The sequence below is a fragment of the Sorex araneus genome, chromosome 1 (assembly GCF_027595985.1).
Source record: "Sorex araneus isolate mSorAra2 chromosome 1, mSorAra2.pri, whole genome shotgun sequence".
Taxonomy (NCBI): Eukaryota; Metazoa; Chordata; class Mammalia; order Eulipotyphla; family Soricidae; genus Sorex; species Sorex araneus.
In genome coordinates, this window is record NC_073302.1 from 425,247,807 (window position 1) to 425,268,247 (window position 20,441).

The 20,441-nt window shown below is 37.2% G+C and overlaps 1 protein-coding gene across 4 annotated transcripts in view; it reads right to left on the minus strand.

Annotated features, from left to right (window-relative positions):
- The window catches only part of GRM8 (glutamate metabotropic receptor 8), a 949,955-nt gene that overhangs the window by 148,658 nt on the left and 780,856 nt on the right, over window positions 1–20,441 (minus strand). For all 4 annotated transcript variants that reach the window (XM_055146111.1, XM_055146103.1, XM_004608293.2 and 1 more), the window contains exon 8: window positions 471–607. In XM_055146111.1, coding sequence (XP_055002086.1) covers window positions 471–607 — 137 coding nt within the window. The remainder of the gene's footprint in view (window positions 1–470; window positions 608–20,441) is intronic.

Below are 20,441 nucleotides of genomic sequence, written 5' to 3' on the forward strand. Positions count from 1 at the left end.
CACACACACACACACACACACACCACTTACATAAAGGGTACAATGACATGAATAAGAAACCCTTTAAGAAAAAGGTCAAGTTTCCCTTATTGTATACATGGTCAATTATAAGGAAATGAGGTCTTTAATGAAATTCCTCCAATTACCAGATTCTTCAACAGACATTTATAACCTTCCATAGTATTTTACTTTATTTAATTTTTAGTGAATGAAAATAGTTTTATTGAATGAAATTTACTTAGAAAGAAGTGAGGGGGGAGAGAATGTGGAAAAGATCTCCAAGAGAGAACACAGGCTTCTCCAGAGTGGGAAGCAAGCCTCCCTAAGCTTTTAGAGTTGAAAAAAAGATAAAATCATACATTTCTGAACATTTCTCAGATCAGAATTTATTCCAACAAAAACTTTATCTATCCTTAAAATTAGAGCTTTCTTCCAAGCTTATTTCAATGTATGTTTCTATCGATGCTTACTTTTAGATGAAGCTGGTTGGTCCAGTGCCCGATGACTTTGTACTCTGTACTTTTGTTGGTTATTTGATACTGGAAGATATCATAACGTCCAGGAGCATCTCCATTTTCGTTAAAAGTCACAGGTGTCCCAGCACTGCCTATAAATGTTTAGGAGACAATGAATACATTTTAGTAAGATAGCACACTGGTCTTATTTTTCTCTTAAAAAGGAATGGTAGATAAAAATATAGTGTGCATTGTAAGAGACATGAAGATCCTAAGGCACACAAAGTCATTCCTAATGGCATAATATATTTTACATGAAGACATGTTCAGGCACACATACAGAAATAAATATTTTCAAGAAGCATATTAGAAAGCAACTGGCGAGTATCTAAGTTAGTCAATGTGCAATCAGATAAATAAAGACAAATTTATAATCAACCCTGAAATGTTAATAGAAAATGAGTAGGTGACATGAAGCATAAGCTGTCTTCTATAATATAAGCAACGCTGAGCTACTCAAAATGTAGCAGAATCTCATGCCAGGTTCATTTCTCAGGTCGTGCCTTTGTCCTACCACCTCCGCTCTGAAGCACTTGCCCACCCAGTTCTTCCAAGTGTCTGCTTCTGTCTGCTGCGCTGTATAGGCTATCAACGTGGATTAGTGTTGGAACTTCTCTATGGGCAAATTAGTGATTAAGCCAGTGAGCAACTCTGCTCAGATGGTAAAAGTTTCACTGTGACAAGTGTAATAATGAGAGGAGAGCAGGATACAAACAACAACAACAACAACAATGTAATCCTGCCTCAATTTCCATTTTTCCTGGAAGCTTTCCTCTCTTTTCATAGCTTCTCCTCTTATTTACTTTATATACTCACAGGTTTTAATAAGTAGAAAGACACCACCCACACTTAATGTTTGATCTAACTTCATTATCTGTGTGGAATTTCCTTTCCTCTCACAGCTTCTGCCCTTCCACCCTGCCTTCTTCTTCTTGGATTACACTTTTCTATCTTGATAATTCACTTGAACTCATCAACCAAAATAGATGACCTAGGACAATATCTTACAAATAGATATAAAGAATCGCCTAGCACTAATTAAGTTGCATTCCTCCTATTGAATGTAAAGATGTCTAATATCTGTTGCTTGGAATTGTACTAACATTTGAAACCAGTTTAAAGTTATTAATGAGCAGAGATATCTGGTTTCTGCAAAATCTGCTCAGGCCACAAGAAATGGCAGAGAGCAAGGAAAGACAATTGTCCTGAGTGGAAAGACCTGTGTAGCCATGCTAACTATATTCACCACTTATTTTTGCTACTTGTGTGTATGTCTTCTTTACTTGTCACATAAGGACTTTAACATATTTTCAAGACCTTAAGAGTTGCATGCATTTAAGTTATTATTATTATTTATAATATTGTTTCATTTGAGGGAGGCTTCCTTATACAAATTAGGAATGGAATGAGAAAGTAGGTAATAACATATAAACATTCCAGTTTACCAGTACTATCAGCTACTTCTTAGATATCAAAATAGTCAACTATTTGCCATACACCTGTTGGCCAAAATATTTTCTAACTCTCAGTGACTTTGAGGAGGCCAGCCTTCAGATACATAGTTCAGCCATAAGTGGGTAAAAATGAGGGTGATGATGGCACTTTTCTTATGGCTGGAGAGATCAGATGGGGTAAAGTGTATACCCTGCACGTAGCTGATCGCAGTTTCATTTCTGGCATTCCCCACCCAACATCACAGGGACAGCCCTGGAGACCTGAGCACTGCGGTGGGGGAGGGGTGTTGGGGTCAGATCATCCTTGCACTAAGAGTGCCAGTAGCACTGCATCCTCAGACTCTTGCACTGAACCATCAGTCTGTTGCCTAAAGAGAGCTGGGAGGGTTTCCAGAGTCTCCTTTGAACCATTGGGAATCGCTGCTGCCTAATAAAACTAATGACACTTCTCTCGTAGATTTGTTATGAAAATGAAATGAATCAATACTTGTCAGAGAGTTTAGAAGAATGCATGATTTGAAAAGATATTACTGTGGCTGTTATTATCTGCCCCAAGTGTGTGTTCATTGTATACCAATAGCAATACAGTTAAGAGATGAGACATTGAAAGTTCTTTAATTGATATCTAAGCAAGAATTACAGAAATGCAAGTGACAGATTCCTGGATGAACAGATACATCAGTTATGACTTTCACACTAACACCATCAACAATTTCTGACATTGATATAGCACTTGGGGAAATTTTAATGTCAGAGTCTCCCTGAACAAAAGGGTATTTAATGTTCTCTAACCTCAAATCCCCAATGCTGTCTCCTCGTTCCTTGAATGACTCCTTATCTCCTCTGACAGCGTTCCAATCTTTTAACTATAATGATACCCAGGATGGAAGAATGGCGCTTGTATAAAACATTCCCATGAACATACTCAAATTATCCATAATTCCTAGCATGCCAGCTGCCTGCCACTATATCTCTTTTTCTCCCTCAAGAAGGAATTCTGAAAGCAAGTGATTGAGAGTTCCATTATCACAAAAATAATTCTCTAACAGATTCTTAGATATTATTAACCACACACTCCATTACATTTGACACTGTGTTAAGAGGCAATCTACTAAACTGGCTAGAATTGTGGGTTTGGAGCTGGATCACTGGATTCAAACCTCAGTTTTGTGACATTACTATTATTTTTATTATTATTTTTTAATTATTTTTCCATGCCAGAAACCCCAGATCATAATATACCCAAGGCATTTATCTAAGCCAGCAAATTACCCTCCAGATCCCATCTTCTATTTTCTTTCTGGGGTTTCCTACAAGCAGAGCTTTTAGTATCGTGTCTGGCAGCACACAAGAACAAGGCCTCATAACCTTGTTCTTGCCAGGCAGGTGCTTAAACTTCTTTTTTTCTGGTTCATCGGTGCATATGTTTCTCAGTTTCCTTGTACCTCATTTGTCTCTCTTAAAAAACGTATTCATCATAATTCCCATCTTAGAAGGACACATGTGATTGAAATGAATATATGTAAAACTTTTAATACAGGGAAGAATCATGTAAACGTTATGCTATATCCTTTATTTGCTTAAAGGTACTGCTTTGTTTACAATCTAGTGTCCATATGAGAACAAATGAATTTCTCAGTGGTTATATATGACTTTCCTCAAACCACCTTTCTAATCTGTCTTGCTCTTCCAACACGATGCTAGTGATGCTAAAATCCAGTTCTCTTGACCCACCACATTGTCTCACCATCATCTCTTTGCACAAGTTATTTTATGCATGTCCCCTGATTCTGAATTTTTCACACTCCTATATATATATATATATATATATATATATACTTCCTTCAAGATGTAACTCCAAAGTCATAACTTATCATTAAAGTTCGATGCGCTGAACATGGAGCAAAGGCCCAAGTGATTCTTCTTAGAGAAGAGCTATCCTGCTCTATGACAGCAATCACTACACTCCAAAGGATTTTATCTAATAATCTCCATGCCTAACCCAAATATATATACAATAATTACTTATAAACAATCTACTACATGTTCAACAGAAGGCGTACCTCTGTGTTTCCCATATATCTATGGTTGCCTTAATAAGGTCAGAGTATAGTCTGTCCTTCTAGACTCTGCATCAAAGACACTGAGTAATCAACATGGTAGAGTGAAGCATGAACGAAGTAGCACCTCATGATTTCCAGCACATTCACGATCACCCTCTTCATAACATCGTAAACCTCAATGACATCACTATTCATCTTTTATAGTCACCAGGGAAGAAACAAAACCAGTCCCTGTCACCGTGCTATCATGATATTACAAACTGTTCTTAAATAAACTGGTTCCTGATCAGCTGTGGTTAAATTATTTTAACCTTTTAGTTCAAAAAGCTAAGGTCCTTTCACATTGGCTCATCTTGACCTTGGATCCATGATCCATGTTACAAAGAATGCCCTTATGTATATCTGTGAGGAAACTACTGTTCACAAGAGGAAACAAATAGCTTCTTACAGCTTTCTTACTACATCTGGCCATATTAAAAGCAAAATTAAGTGTTATCTTATCCAGGAAAAAAATTTAAATGAGATATGTCTCATATAGTCATCATTTTATTATGGCTCGTTAACAACATGGGAAAGAAACAATATATTTGATTAGGTACTCTACTATAAATTGTTCTCTAGCAAATTTTGTCTATAAATTATGATTCACATGCGGCCCCTTTCACCGCTGGACTCGCCCGCCATTGCTCTGCCTGGGCACCCATCATCCCTGCCCGCTGCCCAAGATCCGCCTCTCCCGGGCCAGGTAATATATATATACATATATATATGTATGTATGTATGTATATATATATATATATGATTCAGAAGATTTTGTTTGGCTTTCTTCACAGACTTCAGTTTTTCAGAACTTTTGAACATTAATTTACAGAATTCCTCTTTACTGATGAGTACGATAGGGGGAAATAAAAACGAATACTGAGTTGTTTGGCCACTTTGATTTGTCAGACACTTCTCTTGGAACCTGTATTCTCCTGAAATATTTTGTATGTGTGGAAATAAAACCTGTATTTTTATTACTTTGCCTATGAACTTGTTTTAATTTAGTTTGGTCTTGTGGGTAGCACCGAGAGGTGCTTTAGAGTCACTCCTGGAGGTACCTGAGGGACCAAGTCATGGTGAGGATCAAGCGCAGACCAACTGCATGAGAAGCATGTTCTTGATCCACTCAGTTATCTCTCTGACCCACAATATATAGGTTTTAAAATTAAAATTTGGGCTGGAGTGATAGCACAGTGGGTACGGTGTTTGCCTTGCATGCAGCCAACCCAGGTTCGATTCCCAGTATCCCATATGGTCCCCTGAGCACCGCCAGGATTAATTCCTGAGTGTGTGAGTCAGGAGTGACCCTTGTGCAAAACTGGGTGTGGCCCAAAAAGTAAAAAAATAATAAAAATTATAAACATAGTGAATATTTTATTTTAAATTGTAGGCATTTTGATTGTTTCATGAAATACTAGGACTTGTAGTTTATGGAGTAGATTTTTGGCTTTGCTTATAATCTGTTTGATATGTTCAAGTTTTTTTTCCTAAACCTGTTTTCTCAACTATCAGGAGAGTATAACCCCAAATTCCTGTTAAGAGAGTTGCATGAAATAATGTATGTAGAGAATTTAGGGTGTGATAGGCACCTGTTAGGTATGTAATGAATGGAAATTATTATTATTGCTTCACAATATTTTGCTACACATTATTCCTTCGATCTACTTAGTTTTGTTTCCACATGTAAATAGTACTATAAGGTTAATTCATTCACCGTTATATTCAAACATCATGATTGCATTTTTAAGTAAGCCATTCAATTTGATTATTGTCAAGTTTGCAACTTCCATTTTGCCAAAACCTTATCCATTTTCTTCTCATAGCTCTCTATGCTATTGAGTAAGAAGGGAAAAAATTAAGAGAGCTAAAAATGAATTATCTTTATTTGTTCCCTCTCAGCACTTTTAAAAGAAAAATAAGTCTATTGGATATGTCGTAGACCAAAATGCCATAAGAAAGAGAAAATTTCAACAGACTCTCAATTATTCATAGTTTACATTTCCTTACACAATTTATTTATTACAATGAATCAATAAAGTTTTATATCTGAATTAAAATCATATTGCAGTTTAATTATTTACTAATCAATCAGATTGTTCTTCCAAATATTTGTGACTTAGTCATTGTACATTGAAGACTTTAACATTTCGCTCATTGAATTGTCTCTCACCATATTCTATCACCATCCACCTGGTTGACTCAACATCCTATCTTAGCAATAGCTGACTTCCTCATTTCCATTTTTTTTTCCCTTCCTTGCTTCTCAACACCCATCACACAATAAACATTGTTTGCCTGATTGCCTCTGTAGATCATCTCCAAAGTTTATTTTCTGGACACTTGCCTTCCAGGTCCAGAATAGCAATTCCATGGGCCTCAATATTTACTGATTAATATATTGTCCTAATCTGAGTCTATACTTCACTCTCATGATAGAGTTTCTTCGCTTTCTATCTCTGTAAAGCTTCTGTGACCTTCCCTGCAAAGAAAACTCCTTTATTCCCTTGAACTTCTCCTCCCCATCCATATTCTTTCTATGCCAAGCCACATATGATTTAATTCTGTTTTAAGCACCTGACTATTGTTGGAAATAATTATAAAACCACTGCCTGGCAAGGCCTCAACTACACTGAGGGAGGTAGGGTGCCTCAACCCTGATTCTGAGAGGAATGCCTCTCTGTCTACAACACATGTGGGGCCTGACTTGTTTCAGCCAGTCCTGTTCCTCCTATCTCTTACTTCTTGGGGTTCCTGACCTCAGACTTCAAAAAAGGAGTTACCCTGACGCGCAAATTCTTCCACACTTCCTCCCTTTCTGCATGACTATTTCAAGTCTCAGGATCTCAACATCTTCACATCACACACTTCAACTTATTTTATAGTTTTCAATAGAGCAAAAAATAAAAACAAAAAATAAATCACTCACCATTCATTCACCAACTCTGAAACAACCTACCCGCATGTACTTTTACGTTACCACTTTCAGCAATAAAACTTCTTACTCTCTCCGAACAGCTGCATAGTATTCCATTGTGTAGATGTACCAAAGTTTCTTTAACCAGTCATCTGTTTTAGGTCACTCGGTTTTTGGAATAGAGAAGGGATCTATTAAGATCCCTTCTAAGATCTACTAAGAAAATGATGGCTGGAGGAACCAGTTGGAATGGGAGATGCATGTCGAAAGTAGATAATGGAACAAACGTGATGACCTCTCAGTGTCTGTGTTGCAAGCCATAATGCCCATAAGTAGAGAGAGAATACAGTACGGGGAATATTGTCTGCCATGGAGACAGAGGAAGGCTGGGAAAGTGGGGTGGGGGGTACACCCAGGATATTGGTGGTGGGGAATGTGCACTGGTGGAGGGATGGGTGTTTGATCATTGTGAGATTGTAACCCAACCATGAAAGCTTGTAGCTATCTCACTCAAGGTGATTCAATAAAATTTTAAAAAAAAAGTCTTACTCCGCTATAGTCCCTGGCAGGCTCCTCCCCCAGTCCTAGGCCCCCCATTTATTCCCACCCTTTATGCCCTCTATGCAATTTCTGCTGCACTTTTCTCTCTTTTGCATAGCAAATTTAGATTGCAGAATAGGACATTGCTTCAGCCAATGAATGAGTTATGATGACCCTCATAATAAAAATCAAAAGGAACGAGCCAACAAACCCAATTACTAACCCTGCTGCCTTATTTATCCACTCGCCTTCACAGAAAATACAGGTTTTTTGAAAGAACTAAACTCATGTTCTTTTTTTTAATTTATTTTTAATTTTATTTATTAATTTATTTTTTTACTTTTTAGGTCACACTTGGCGATACACAGGGGTTACTCCTGGTTTTGCACTCAGAAATTACTCCTAGTGGTGCTCGGCGGACCATATGGGATCCTGGGAATTTAATTCGGGTCAACTTCATGCAAGGCAAACGCCCTACCCGCTGTGCTATCACTCCAGCCCCCCCCCCTTTTGTATGTTCTTCATTTTTTTAATTTTTCATTTACTCTTCAATGTATGCTGTTTTTGAAATTTAACCTCATAATTCCACTTATGAGTCAGAGATTTACACATCTAGTTCTTAGTACAGACTTCTGTAGCTTGCTGTGTCTCCTTTTATTGATTGACAATCATTTTAAACTTTATCCATATCAAAAAAGATCCCAAATCTTTGTCCTTTTTATTTCCAGATGTGTTATTAAAAAATTTCCCCCCTCTTACTAAACTTCTGAGGACAGTTCATCAATGTAATGAAGCCAAAACTCAATCAAAACCCTACATATAATTCAAAACAGAATAAATGTAAACCATAACCTCTTACCAATAATAATTTAACAATATCTGCTTGCTATTTGCAACAAATGTATTGTACTAATATAAAATAATAATAGTTGAAAAGCTGTGTATGTCTGAAAAGGGAAACTTGTATAGAAACTGTAATAACTGATTTTTTGGTAAATCAGTTTTACCAAAAGCTTTACACTGAAGCATAAAAAAGTACAATTTAAATTCATACTTATTCACATGTACTGTGCAACACATGCAAAGTATTGTCAAAACGTATCAATACAAATATCCACACTGAACAGAAACTGAACACGTCAAAAAATTAATGCTTGGAGCACTGCTCAAAAATAGAACTTTCTGATCTGATCTCATCTCTCATTTCCACTTTAACTTGAATGAGTCCCCTTAATTAGTTTCTCCCCTAAAAGGTATGGACTTATTCAGATCTCACAGAGCTTTTAATATATATAAAACAGGGTAATATCCTCAAGTAAAAGCCAAATTTCAGAATTAACACACACAAAACCCCACATCCAATGCATTAAATGTTCAATGTTAAAAACATTTTCCTATATTTTCCCAAACATTCTCATGCGGATCCAAGTTATAATCTCTCCCTGAACTTTCAGAAAGTATTAATTATTCACACTCTACTCTAGAGTCAAACTTTGAAACACAAATCAAATCTCAGTTCCATAACTAAAACTATGTATGGCCTTTCCTTTTCATTTAGAGTAAACATTAAAGGCTTCCATGGCCTTTATTAAGGTCTTGTTATTTCTCTACTTTTACTTTTACTTCTACTTTTACTTCTATTTATGACTCACACTGGAATTCCTACTGTTCCTTAAAATTTGAAAACTTTCTTTATTTTTCCCACCTGGATTTTTGCATGACTTACTACTCCTTTGACTGTTTTATTTAAGTTTTATTTTTTTAAATTTATTTATTTTTTTATTTATTTACTGAACCACCATGAGATACACAGTTACAAAGCTGTTCGTGGTCAGGTTTCAGTAAGACAATGTTCCAAAACCCATTCCTCCACCAGTGTTCCACCACCAATGTCCTCAGTTTACCTCCTGCCAGCCTCTTCGCCTCCTCATAGCCTGTCTCTATGGCAGACACTCTCCCCCACCCCTTTACTTTTGGGCATTATGGTTTGAAATACAGATACTGAGTAGTTATATCTTTGACTATTATTTTCATCATGTATCATCATCATCCAGTTGATCGTTGATTTTCTTGAGTGGTCTCAGTAATGTCTCCATTTGTCCTAGCCCTGAGATGTTAGAAGCCTCTCTTCTCTCGTCCTTTCCAATGGTGCCACATTGGAGGCTCTTTCAGCATCAGGGGAAAGAGACCCATCATTGTTACTGGTTTGGGCATATGAATACACCACAGAGAGTTTGCGAGGCTCTCCCATGGGGCAGGAAACTCTCTGTAGCTTGCCAGTTTCTCCCAGAGGGAGAACTAGAATATCAGCTTCCGGGAGCTTGGTTTGATAGTCTCTGGATGTTGGCAGTTGGTGGGATTACAAGGTGCCGGGGTGTGAGCGTCTAGCTACTGGAAAATGGGAAATCTGGGCGGAAGAGGCCCAGTCCAGATCTGAGCAGGCTTGGAGGTCTCAGCCCTGGGTCCCACATACCTGGGTTCCTCTGCTGGTTCCTTCATGTGTGAGGTTTGTCCAAATGTGTGGAGAGGGGCCTTGAGCATGGCTGTGGCTGTGCTTCGTAGGTCTTTGGCCGTGGGAGCTCTGCTCGGGAAGGGATGGAAAACTGAAGCCCACCCACTTCAAGGGGCCCTGGTGAGGACAGCCAAGCTAGGGAGCAAGAGATACATACCAGCTCAAATAAAAAAGAGACTATTTAGTATCTATATCTGAATGAACTGTTCTCTATGGCCCCCATCACATGTAAAATTTCATTCAGAACACTTAGAAGTATCTAATTTATAGAGTTTATGCACCTAGTGGCTATATTTTGTTAAATTATTAGCTTCATTGTTATAGATTGAATAACTGAGTCTGCATTATTGTTTTTCTGGAAACATAGTTAGACTACATTGCCAATAATCCTAAATTAAATGTAGTAGAGTGAATATTCAATTTAAGGTAAATAGAAGTCGGGATCGATTCCTCCGTCCCTCTTGGAGAGTTCGGCAAGCTACCAAGAGTATTCTGCCCGCACAGCAGAGCCTGGCAAGCTACTCATGGCATATGTGATATGCCAAAAACAGTAAGAACAAGTCTCACAATGGAGACGTTACTGGTGCCCGCTCGAGCAAGTCGATGAACAACGGTATGACAGTGGTACAGTGATACAGAAATATTTAACTACCTATGGACATTATCATTAAGAATATTCTATGTTTGCAATAATCTTTTCCTTTTTAGCAAGTTAGACTGAGAATAGCATCTTAGGACACTAGGAGAGCTTCTTTCTTGATTCTTTTTAGAGAGAAGTGGGGTTTGGACCACATCCAATGGTGCTCAGGAGCAACTCCTAGCTCTGTACGCAGGACTGACTTGTGAAGTTATTCAGGAGACCACATGTGGTGGCAAGGAATTGAACTGGGATAAGCTGCTTGCAAAACAAGCACCTTAACCTCTATACCATCTCTCTGGTTCCCTACCTATATTCTAGATTATTGTTTTTTGGTTTTGGAATATGTTGGACTTAGCATTAATGAGTACTTACTCCTGGTTCTGTGCTCATAGATCAATCTTGGTGATACTCAGGAGACTATAGTGTTTAGTGTTAGCCACGTGCAAAGAAAGTCCCTTACTTCCTATATTATCTCTCTGGCCCCTCTTATGTAATTAAGGGAGTTCTGTGCTAGTAGACTCTTTAATCTGAGTAAAAAGACAAATTTCTATCATATTTCATAAAAGAGAGTATGCGTATACACCTTACCATCGACTATCATGATACCTGTGTCTAGAAAAAATAGGTTGTTATTTTTGTAAATATAGTATATATGATTGATCATATAAATTAATTATATTAAATGTGTAAATAAGAAATTCACTCAAATAACAGTATAATGCTTTATAAAAAATATTTCAATCACTAAATATAAAGAACTGAACACAGAGCAAAAAAACTGTTTAAAGAGTCTCATTTAACTTTAATACTAATCATTGTAATAAGGATAAAAATGATGTATAGGTGGAATCCAGAAAATATAACATTACTTCAGATTTCACTCTAGGATTCCTATGATTATTTCCCTTAGTTATTATGAAAACAAGTGACCATCTATAGGGATTTTGTGAGGAAACAATTTTTCTTAACTAATTGGTTGGACATATGAAATAACAGGAAAAAGAATAGCTGAATAGCATTTTTAAAAAAAAAATTATTAGTGAATCATTGTGAGGTACAGTTACAAACTTATGAACTTTCATGTTTGCCTTTCATTTACAACCCTCCACCAGTGCTCATTCTCCCCCACCAATGTTCCCAGAATCCCTCCCACCCCCACAACAACCCCCACCACCCCACCCTGCCTCTGTAGCAGGGCATTCCCTTTAGCTGAATAACATTAATTTCTAATTCACTACACCAACCTTCCTTAATTTTTGCATCTAGAACCTTAACTGAAAATGGCTCTTTCTTTTGTGGAAATGTCTTCACGATCCTTGGATTAAATGTTCTTTAAGATCACAAAATGGCATTATCATCAACAAGAAGCACTTTTGAGAACTAGAAATACAAGCTGATTACATTGATAGAACTCAAATTAGCTGTCTGAAGTTTCAAAATAAGAAAAGATCCATTATTTAGTGATATATCTCAGGGAGGAAAATTAATTAGGATGTTTCAATGAAATAAATCTCTCATAACAAAAGTGACCAGATACAGTATTAAAATATCAAATGGATTCTTTCAAAGGAAAAATGGAAAAGAATACATAACAATTAGGATAGATGAAAAATTACAACCTAAAATGAATTTGAAATGAACCAGAATATCTTGTAGCACTCTGAGTTAAATATAATTTAGTATACGTTCATTCCCTGAAATAAAAAGATCTTCCCTTTAAAAAAAACACACACGTGTTTTTCATTGTTTCTTTTAGAAGTAGTTGATAGCATATTTATATAATGTATATATCTATATACATGTACTTATATATATATGCATATATTTATATATATGCTCATATACATATGTATACATAAAACTTCCACTAGTTAATTAATAATTCTTTCTATAACAGTGATACATGCATAAATGAGAGATGTGGTATGTATGTGTGTGTACATATATCCCAGCCTTCTCAAATTTTCTGTACTAAGAACTCTCTCTCAAATAATTCAGTACAGTGTTTGTTTTGTTAATTTACATAATTTAATTTTTATCTTGTATTTTGGGCCACGGCAAAGAGTCTCTTGCCCACATGCATGGCTGTCTTCCCCGGGGCCCCTCGGAGGGGATGGGCTCCAGCTTTCCTCCCCACCCTGAGCAGAGCTCCCGGTGGCCGAAGATCACCGAAACCTAGCCACAGCCTATGCTCAAGGCTCCTCTCCACACGTTCAGACAGGCCTCACGCATGAAGGTACTGGCAGAGGAACCCAGGTATGTGTAATCCCATCAACGGCCAGAGACTTAAAAGCAAGCTCCCAGAAACTACCAAGCTACTGAGAGCTTCCTGCCCACATGGGACAGGTTTGCAAGCTTCCCATGGTGTGTTCATATGCTAAATCCAGTAACAAGCTGGATCTCATTCCCCTGACCCTGAAAGAGCCTCCAGTGCGACATTGTTGGGAGGACAGAGTGGAGAGAGACTTCTAAGACATCCTTTTCTCAGGGAAAGGACGAATTGAGAGGTCACTGAGCCTGCTCGAGAAATTGATGATTAACAAGATTTTGTGACTGTGATGTGATTTTGGGCCTCAGCTAGTGGTGCTCAGGGTTTACAGTTTACTTCTAGCTCTGCACTCAGAGATCACTCCTAGTGATGCTCAGGTAACCATATGGGGGTGCCAATGATTGAAACTGGTAAGCTTTGTGCAAAACAAACACTCTACTCACTGTACTATCTCTCCAGCCCCTAGTTCAGTAGAATGTTGGGAAAAAAATAAAAGACAACTCTGTCATCTGGATTAATAATAGTCAATTTTATCAATTTTAAGAGTGTTTTTTAAAAGATTTTCTGTTGATTTTGGCTTTTTTTTTTTTTTTGCTTTCTTGGGGGGTTACACCCATCGATGAACAGGGGTTACTCCTGGCTCTGAACTCAGGAATTAGTCCTGGTGGTGTTCGGGAGACCATATGAAATTCTGGGAATGGAACCCAGGTTGACCGCATGTAAGGCAAACGCCCTACCTGCTATACTATCACTCCAGCCCCAATATTTGCATTTTTAATATGTTCATTTATTTATGATTTAAGATAGGTGTACAGCATTACTTTATTTTTGTATTGATGATTCTTTAGGCAGTTCTCCATTCTGTCCCTATTCCAATTGACTAGATGGATGCATACCTTTTGTATCTAAGTTTTATCATAAATGCTTCTTTTATTAGTCAATCTTTACTAGTATACCAATTTATTATTTTTGAACAAGCAACAATATGTAAATTATTAAAATTTAAAAATATAATTGATACTGGCATGACAAGTCATACCTCACACTTTCTCAATAGAATTCTGATCACTCTTTTCACTAATCCATATTCAACTAGAAACATTGTTTTAAATTACATAATTAATTCCTATTTCTATTATGATTAAAACTATATAAAATTTATTAATCAATTAGGAAACATCTGATGTATTTATCTTTTGATTTCTGGCTTTGATTTTTCTTTCAACACCTGACAGTTTTTCTTTCTCAATATTTATTATAGTTTAGGTGACATGGTTACAATAGTGTTAGTCTGCCTTTTTTTAATTGCCCCCTTTCCAATTGTTTGGTAATCTGGGATTTTTAATCTAAATCAAGGGATTTTTTAGATTATTTTATACCATCTACTCCCTTGTTTTGTTTTTATATGTACTACAGATGAACAAGATTATCATATTGTTGTCTTTCCTCTGAACTTACTTTGCTTAACATAGATAGATAGCCTATTATTCCATCTAAAGTAAAGTGAACTGCAAGATTTCACTTAATATGATCTCATGCTTCAAATTTTATAGACTTTGAGTTAGACAATTTTGGTAATTTATTCCTGTAGCACTGTAGCACTGTCATCCTACTGTTCATCCATTTGTTCGAGCGGGCCCCAGTAACGTCTCCATTGTGAAACTTGTTGTTACTGTTTTTGGCATGTTGAATACACCACAGCGAGCTTGCCAGGCTCTGCCATGTGGGCGGGATACTCTCGGTAGCTTGCCGGGCACTCTGAGAGGGACGGAGGAATCGAACCTGGGTGGGCAGCGTGCAAGGTAAATGCCCTACCTGCTGAGCGGCCCTCTCCCCCATGTGTTGAAACTTATTCCTAAATTAATAAAATAATTTGATATTATTATCTTAAGGACAATACCCACTGTTACTCAGAGCTCATATCTTATTCTGTGGTGAGGGGTCACTACTGGCAGCACTCAGGGACAGTAGGTGGGGTGGGGATTGAAGAGAATCAGAATTGGATGCATACAAGAAAGTGCCTAATGCCTATTCTATCTCTTGGGTCCTATATCATGTGGTATTATTGTAGATGTTATCATTAATTCTATTCTAATTTCTTGTTAGTCTACAGAGTAGCACTAACATTCTATTTCTTTTGTGAGGAGCAGGGGGTCTCACACAGCTGTGCTCAGGACTTACTTTTTGCTCCTGCCCTCAGGGATCAGTCCTGGTGGTTCTTGGAGCACCATATAGGATGCTGGATACTGAACTCAGATCAGTCTGTCAGTCTTGTGCAAGACAAAGCCCTACTCACTACCTTATTGCTCTTCCCCCAACTTTTTCTCCCTGTATAAGTCTTTTATCAGGCTAAGGAATTCTCAAGTAGAGTTGATTCTTTACTTCCCCGAATATTTGACAATGTGTGGTGACATTTTTAACTGTCTCTATTGATGAAAATGATTCCACTGACAACTCATAGAAGATGCTAGATGCTATGAAACATCCTATGGCTTATAAGAGTGCCACCAACAATAAATAATTAATCTGCTTTATGATGTCAATATTCATGAGGCAGAGGAACCCCTACAAACTTCTCTTACACTTAAATTTATATCTAATCTTGGGGAAGGTGTTCATATTATTTTTCTTTTCTTTTATTGTTAGTATTGTTGTTTCTTTTTTTCTTTTTTTTTTTTTTTTTGCTTTTTGGGTCTCACCCGGCGATGCACAGGGGTTACTCCTGGTTCTACACTCAGGAATTACTCCTGGCGGTGCTCAGGGGACCATATGGGATGCTGGGATTCGAACCCGCATGCAAGGCAAACTTCTTACCCGCTGTGCTATTGCTCTAGCCCTAGTATTGTTGTTTCTTAAGCAACACCCAGTTCTGCTTAGGGACATAGGGCCACTCTCAGAGACACAATGTCCAAAGCTGCTGGAACTTCTAGGGTTCCAACTGGCAATGCTCAGGTCATGTGATATCAGGAATAGAACTTGCCTCTTTATGTCTACCAGTTCTGTGCTGCAACTCTTTCCTAGTTTTTAAATCCATATAAAGGATAATGTTATCTATAGATAATTATAATTTTGCTTTTCCCTTAGTAATTTTTGTACATATTTCATGTAAGTGTTCAGGGATTACTTCTGGCTCTGTATTCATGGGTCACTTCTGAGAGCGCATGGGAATACCATATGCAGTGCTCAAGATTGAACCTGTGTTAGCAATATGCAAGGCGAATGCCCTACCCACGTACTATTACTCTAGTCCTGCCCTTAGTAATTTTTTATGTGCTCAGATTTCCCCCTTCTTTTTAAATAACACTAAGGCCTTCAATACAGTGTTGATATGTAGTGACAATAGTGAACCTTTGAAAATTCTTCTCTTAACTTTAAAGACTATATGCTAGGTTTACCACATTTGTTTATGTTGGTGCTTCTTATTCGTTTCTAATACTTCCATTCATGGAGAAAATATTTGCACAAAATAAATCAGATAAAAGGCAAATATACAAAATTTATGAAGCACTCACAAAGTTCAACAGCAACAAAAAAATTCAATAATCCCCTCTAAATTGGGGGGAAGGAGATGAACAGACACTGCCACAAGGAAGACATATGGATGACTAGCAGTCATAAGAAAAAGTGCTCATGTCACTTAATATTAGGGAAATGTAAATCAAAACAATAATAAGATATCATCTCACACCAGGGAAATATGAGTGATATCCTATACATCGGGGATATATACATACAGACACACAAATATGTATCTACATCTATATCTATATCTATATCTATCTATATTGTCTGGAACGAACTGTTATTGGCAGGGATCTGTGTAGAAAGAAACCATCATTCACTGTTAGTGAGAATGTCATCAGATTCAAGCTCTATGGAAAGCAATACGGTTATCTCTCAAAATAAGTTGGAATAGAACTTTCATATGACTCAGTGATACCACTTCTTGCTATCTATCCCCAGTACACAAGGAGTTAATTTTAAAGGCTATATGAATTTGTATCTAGATCCACAGCACTTAATACAATATTCAAGATATGAAGGCAACCCAAATATTCAATCACAAATAGATGTATTAAGAAGTTGTAGTATACATACTCACACACACATACACAAACACAGTGGGGAATATAATGTAGCTATATGAAAAGGGAAAAAATCATGTAGATTTCCACTACATAGATGGAAATAGAGATCATTATACTGAATGAAATCAGTCAGAACTAAATGGATAAAGAATCATCTCTCTCATATGTAGATGTGAAGATACATAGTAAGGGTGCAAAAGACAGCCAAACACAGCAGAGTAGAAGGGCATTTGCTTCTTGCCACCAATGTCCAAATGATCTCACCCATCCAAAACACACACACACACACACACACACACACATACACAGACATACACACAACTCTTACTTCTTTGGACCAAAGAAGCAAATGGCCTGGCAGTGGGTATGGTGTTGAAACAATGTATGCATGAGGCTAATATTAATAGTATTGTAAAACACAATAACTCGGTCAAAAATTTAAAAAAAGAAAATACCATTCATTCTAAAAGAAATAAATATATTGAAATTTATAAAATTAATTTAACTTTAATAGCTTATTATGACATTTTAAAGCTATAAATTTTATTCCTTTTGAGATAATCCTTTAATCTGTTACTGTAATTAGTTGAACGTATCTGTTTTAAGTATTATGCCATGAAGCTTGTGAAGTTCTCAAATTTTTTTCATTTTTCACTTTATTTTTTGAAAAATATATTTCATTGAAGTAGCAGTAGTTTAAAATATGGAAACGTTTATATGCTTTAAGGGTGCAATGTTTTCACACTATACTCCACCAAAATGCAAATAACCTAACACCAACTTGATTTTCATATATATTTTTTACCTTATTGAATCACTCTGAGATAGAGCATTACAAAGCTATTCATGGTGGGGTTTCAGTCATACGATGTTCCAGCACCCATACCTCCACTTGTGTAATTTCCCAGCACCAATGTCCTTAAAATCTCCTCCCACCCCAGCCTGCCTCTATGGCAGGCACATCTCTTCTCTCTCCCTTTCTCTTTCATTTTAAGCATTACAGTTTGCAATACAGATGCTGAAAGGTTATCACGTATATTTTTTTTACCTACTTTCAACATTCATTTCTTGTCCAGACTGATCATTTCCAACAAATGGTGTCATAATAGACCCTCCTTTATCTAAACCACTTTCTATCCCAGCACCTATGTGGTAATTTCCAACCATTTATTAGTCCTCTTGGCCCATTTTTCTAGTCTTCCTGGCCTTGGATATTAGTTTCCTATTTCTTTTAATATCCCACAAATGAATGCAGTCATTCTATATCTGTCCCTTTCCTTCTGCTTCAAATCATTCAGCATGATGCTCTCAAAGTCCACCTATTTATAGCCAAATTTTATGACCTAATTTTTCCTAACAGCTGTGTAGTATTCCATTCTGTAGATGTACCATAGTTTCTTTATCCAGTCATCTGTTCTCGAACACTCAGATTGTTTCCAGACTCTAGCTGTTGTGAATAGTGCTGCAATGAACATAGAAGCTCATATGGTGTTTCTCCATGTGTTTTCGGACCCTCAAGGTACAACACCCCCCCAAGGCATTATGCAGATTCGATGTGGTCCCTATAAGGATACCCATGACATTTTTCAAAGAAATAGGTCAAACAATACTGAAAGTTATATAGAACAATAACCCCACAAATAGCTAAAGCAATCCTTTGGAAAAAGAAGATGGGAGTTACCGTCTTCCCCAACTTCAAATTGTACCACAAAGCAGCATTAAATAAAACAGCATGGTATTGGAATAAAGAAAGACCTGCAGACCAATAGAGTTGAATATCCTGGAACATACCCTCAAATGCATGATCATCTAATCTTTGATAAAGGGAGCAAGAAATATGAAGGGTAGCAAAGAAAACCTGCTTAAAAAGTGATGCTGGGAAAGCTAAACAACCACATGCAGAAAATGAACTTTGACCTCTATCTAATACATGCACAAAAGTCAGATTACAGTGGATTAACGACCTCAACATCACACTTAAATCCATAGGTACTGGAGAAAAGGAAGGCAAAAACCCTTCATGACATTGAACAAGCAAATGTAAGCAAAGATGAACAAAACTAAGAAACTTCTGCACCTTAAAAAAAACAATGACAAAAAACACAAATATAGCCAACAGAATGGGAAAGGTTACTCACCCAATATACATCTGCTAAGAGTATAATATCAAAGATATACAAAACACTGATAGAACTTTATAAGAAAAAAAAATCCAACCCCAACAAAAAGTGGGGAGAAGAAATGAACAGAAACTCCCTCAAAGAAGAAATTCACATGGTCAAAAGGTACATGAAAAATTGCTCTACATCACTAATTATTGGGGAGATGAAAAGCAAAACAACAATGAGTTATCATAGCACATCACAGAAACTGGCACACATCCAAATGAACAAAAACAACCAGTGCTGGCATTGATGCGGGAGAAAGGGACCCTCATTCATTTCTGGTGGGAATGTCAACTGGTCCAGCATTTTGGAAAACATGTATATTCCTCAAGAAATTAGAAATAGAGCTCCAATATGACCCAGCAATATCACTGGTGATTTTGATACCTTTTATACTGTCAAACTAAATGGATTAGTATTTTATTTAGAACCTTTACTTTCATACTATTTCTGCACCATATTTGATGGAGTTCAAGTATGATGTGAACCATGGGAACACCTGTAAGGGCAATGGGAGGGCGCCCTAAAAGACTCCATCACTCTAAGAGAGAGCCCAGCAAGCTACCGAGAGTGTCCCGCCCACACAGCAGAGCCTGGCAAGCTACCCGTTGCGTATTCGATATGCCAAAAGAGTAACAACAATGGGCCTCATTTGCCTGACACCGAAAGAGCTCCCAATACAGCAGTGTTAAGAAGGATGAGCAAGGAGAGACTGATAAAATCTCAGAGACGAACTAGATTGCCAAAACAAAGAAGGACTAAAATGACTGTCTGTACTTTCAATGTACGTATGCTGCCATCAGAAGCATCCATCGAGGACCTGATGATGCAAGCTCAGAAGATCAAGTAGAACATCATTGGTCTGATGGAAACGAGAAGGCATTAATCATATCATGCCATTTTCAACACTGGAGAACTCTTCCTTGGAACATGCGACAACAGAGGCATTGGTGGCGTCAGTGTCCTGTTCAACATGAACTTGGTCATGAGCATTGGTTCATTAAATGTCTAACAACACGGATTGGATGATTACACTTGAATAGACGTGGCTCACTGCCGGCAGTTTCTATCTTGATCGTCTATGCACCAACATCTAACTATGATGAAGAAGAAATTTAGAAGTTCTACATGGAGCTGGAAAAGTTCATTAAAGAAGACCACACCTTCTACAAGATCATTGTCAGTGATTTTAATGCCAAGATAGGACCAAGAAGGTCACCCGAAGAACTCCACATTGGG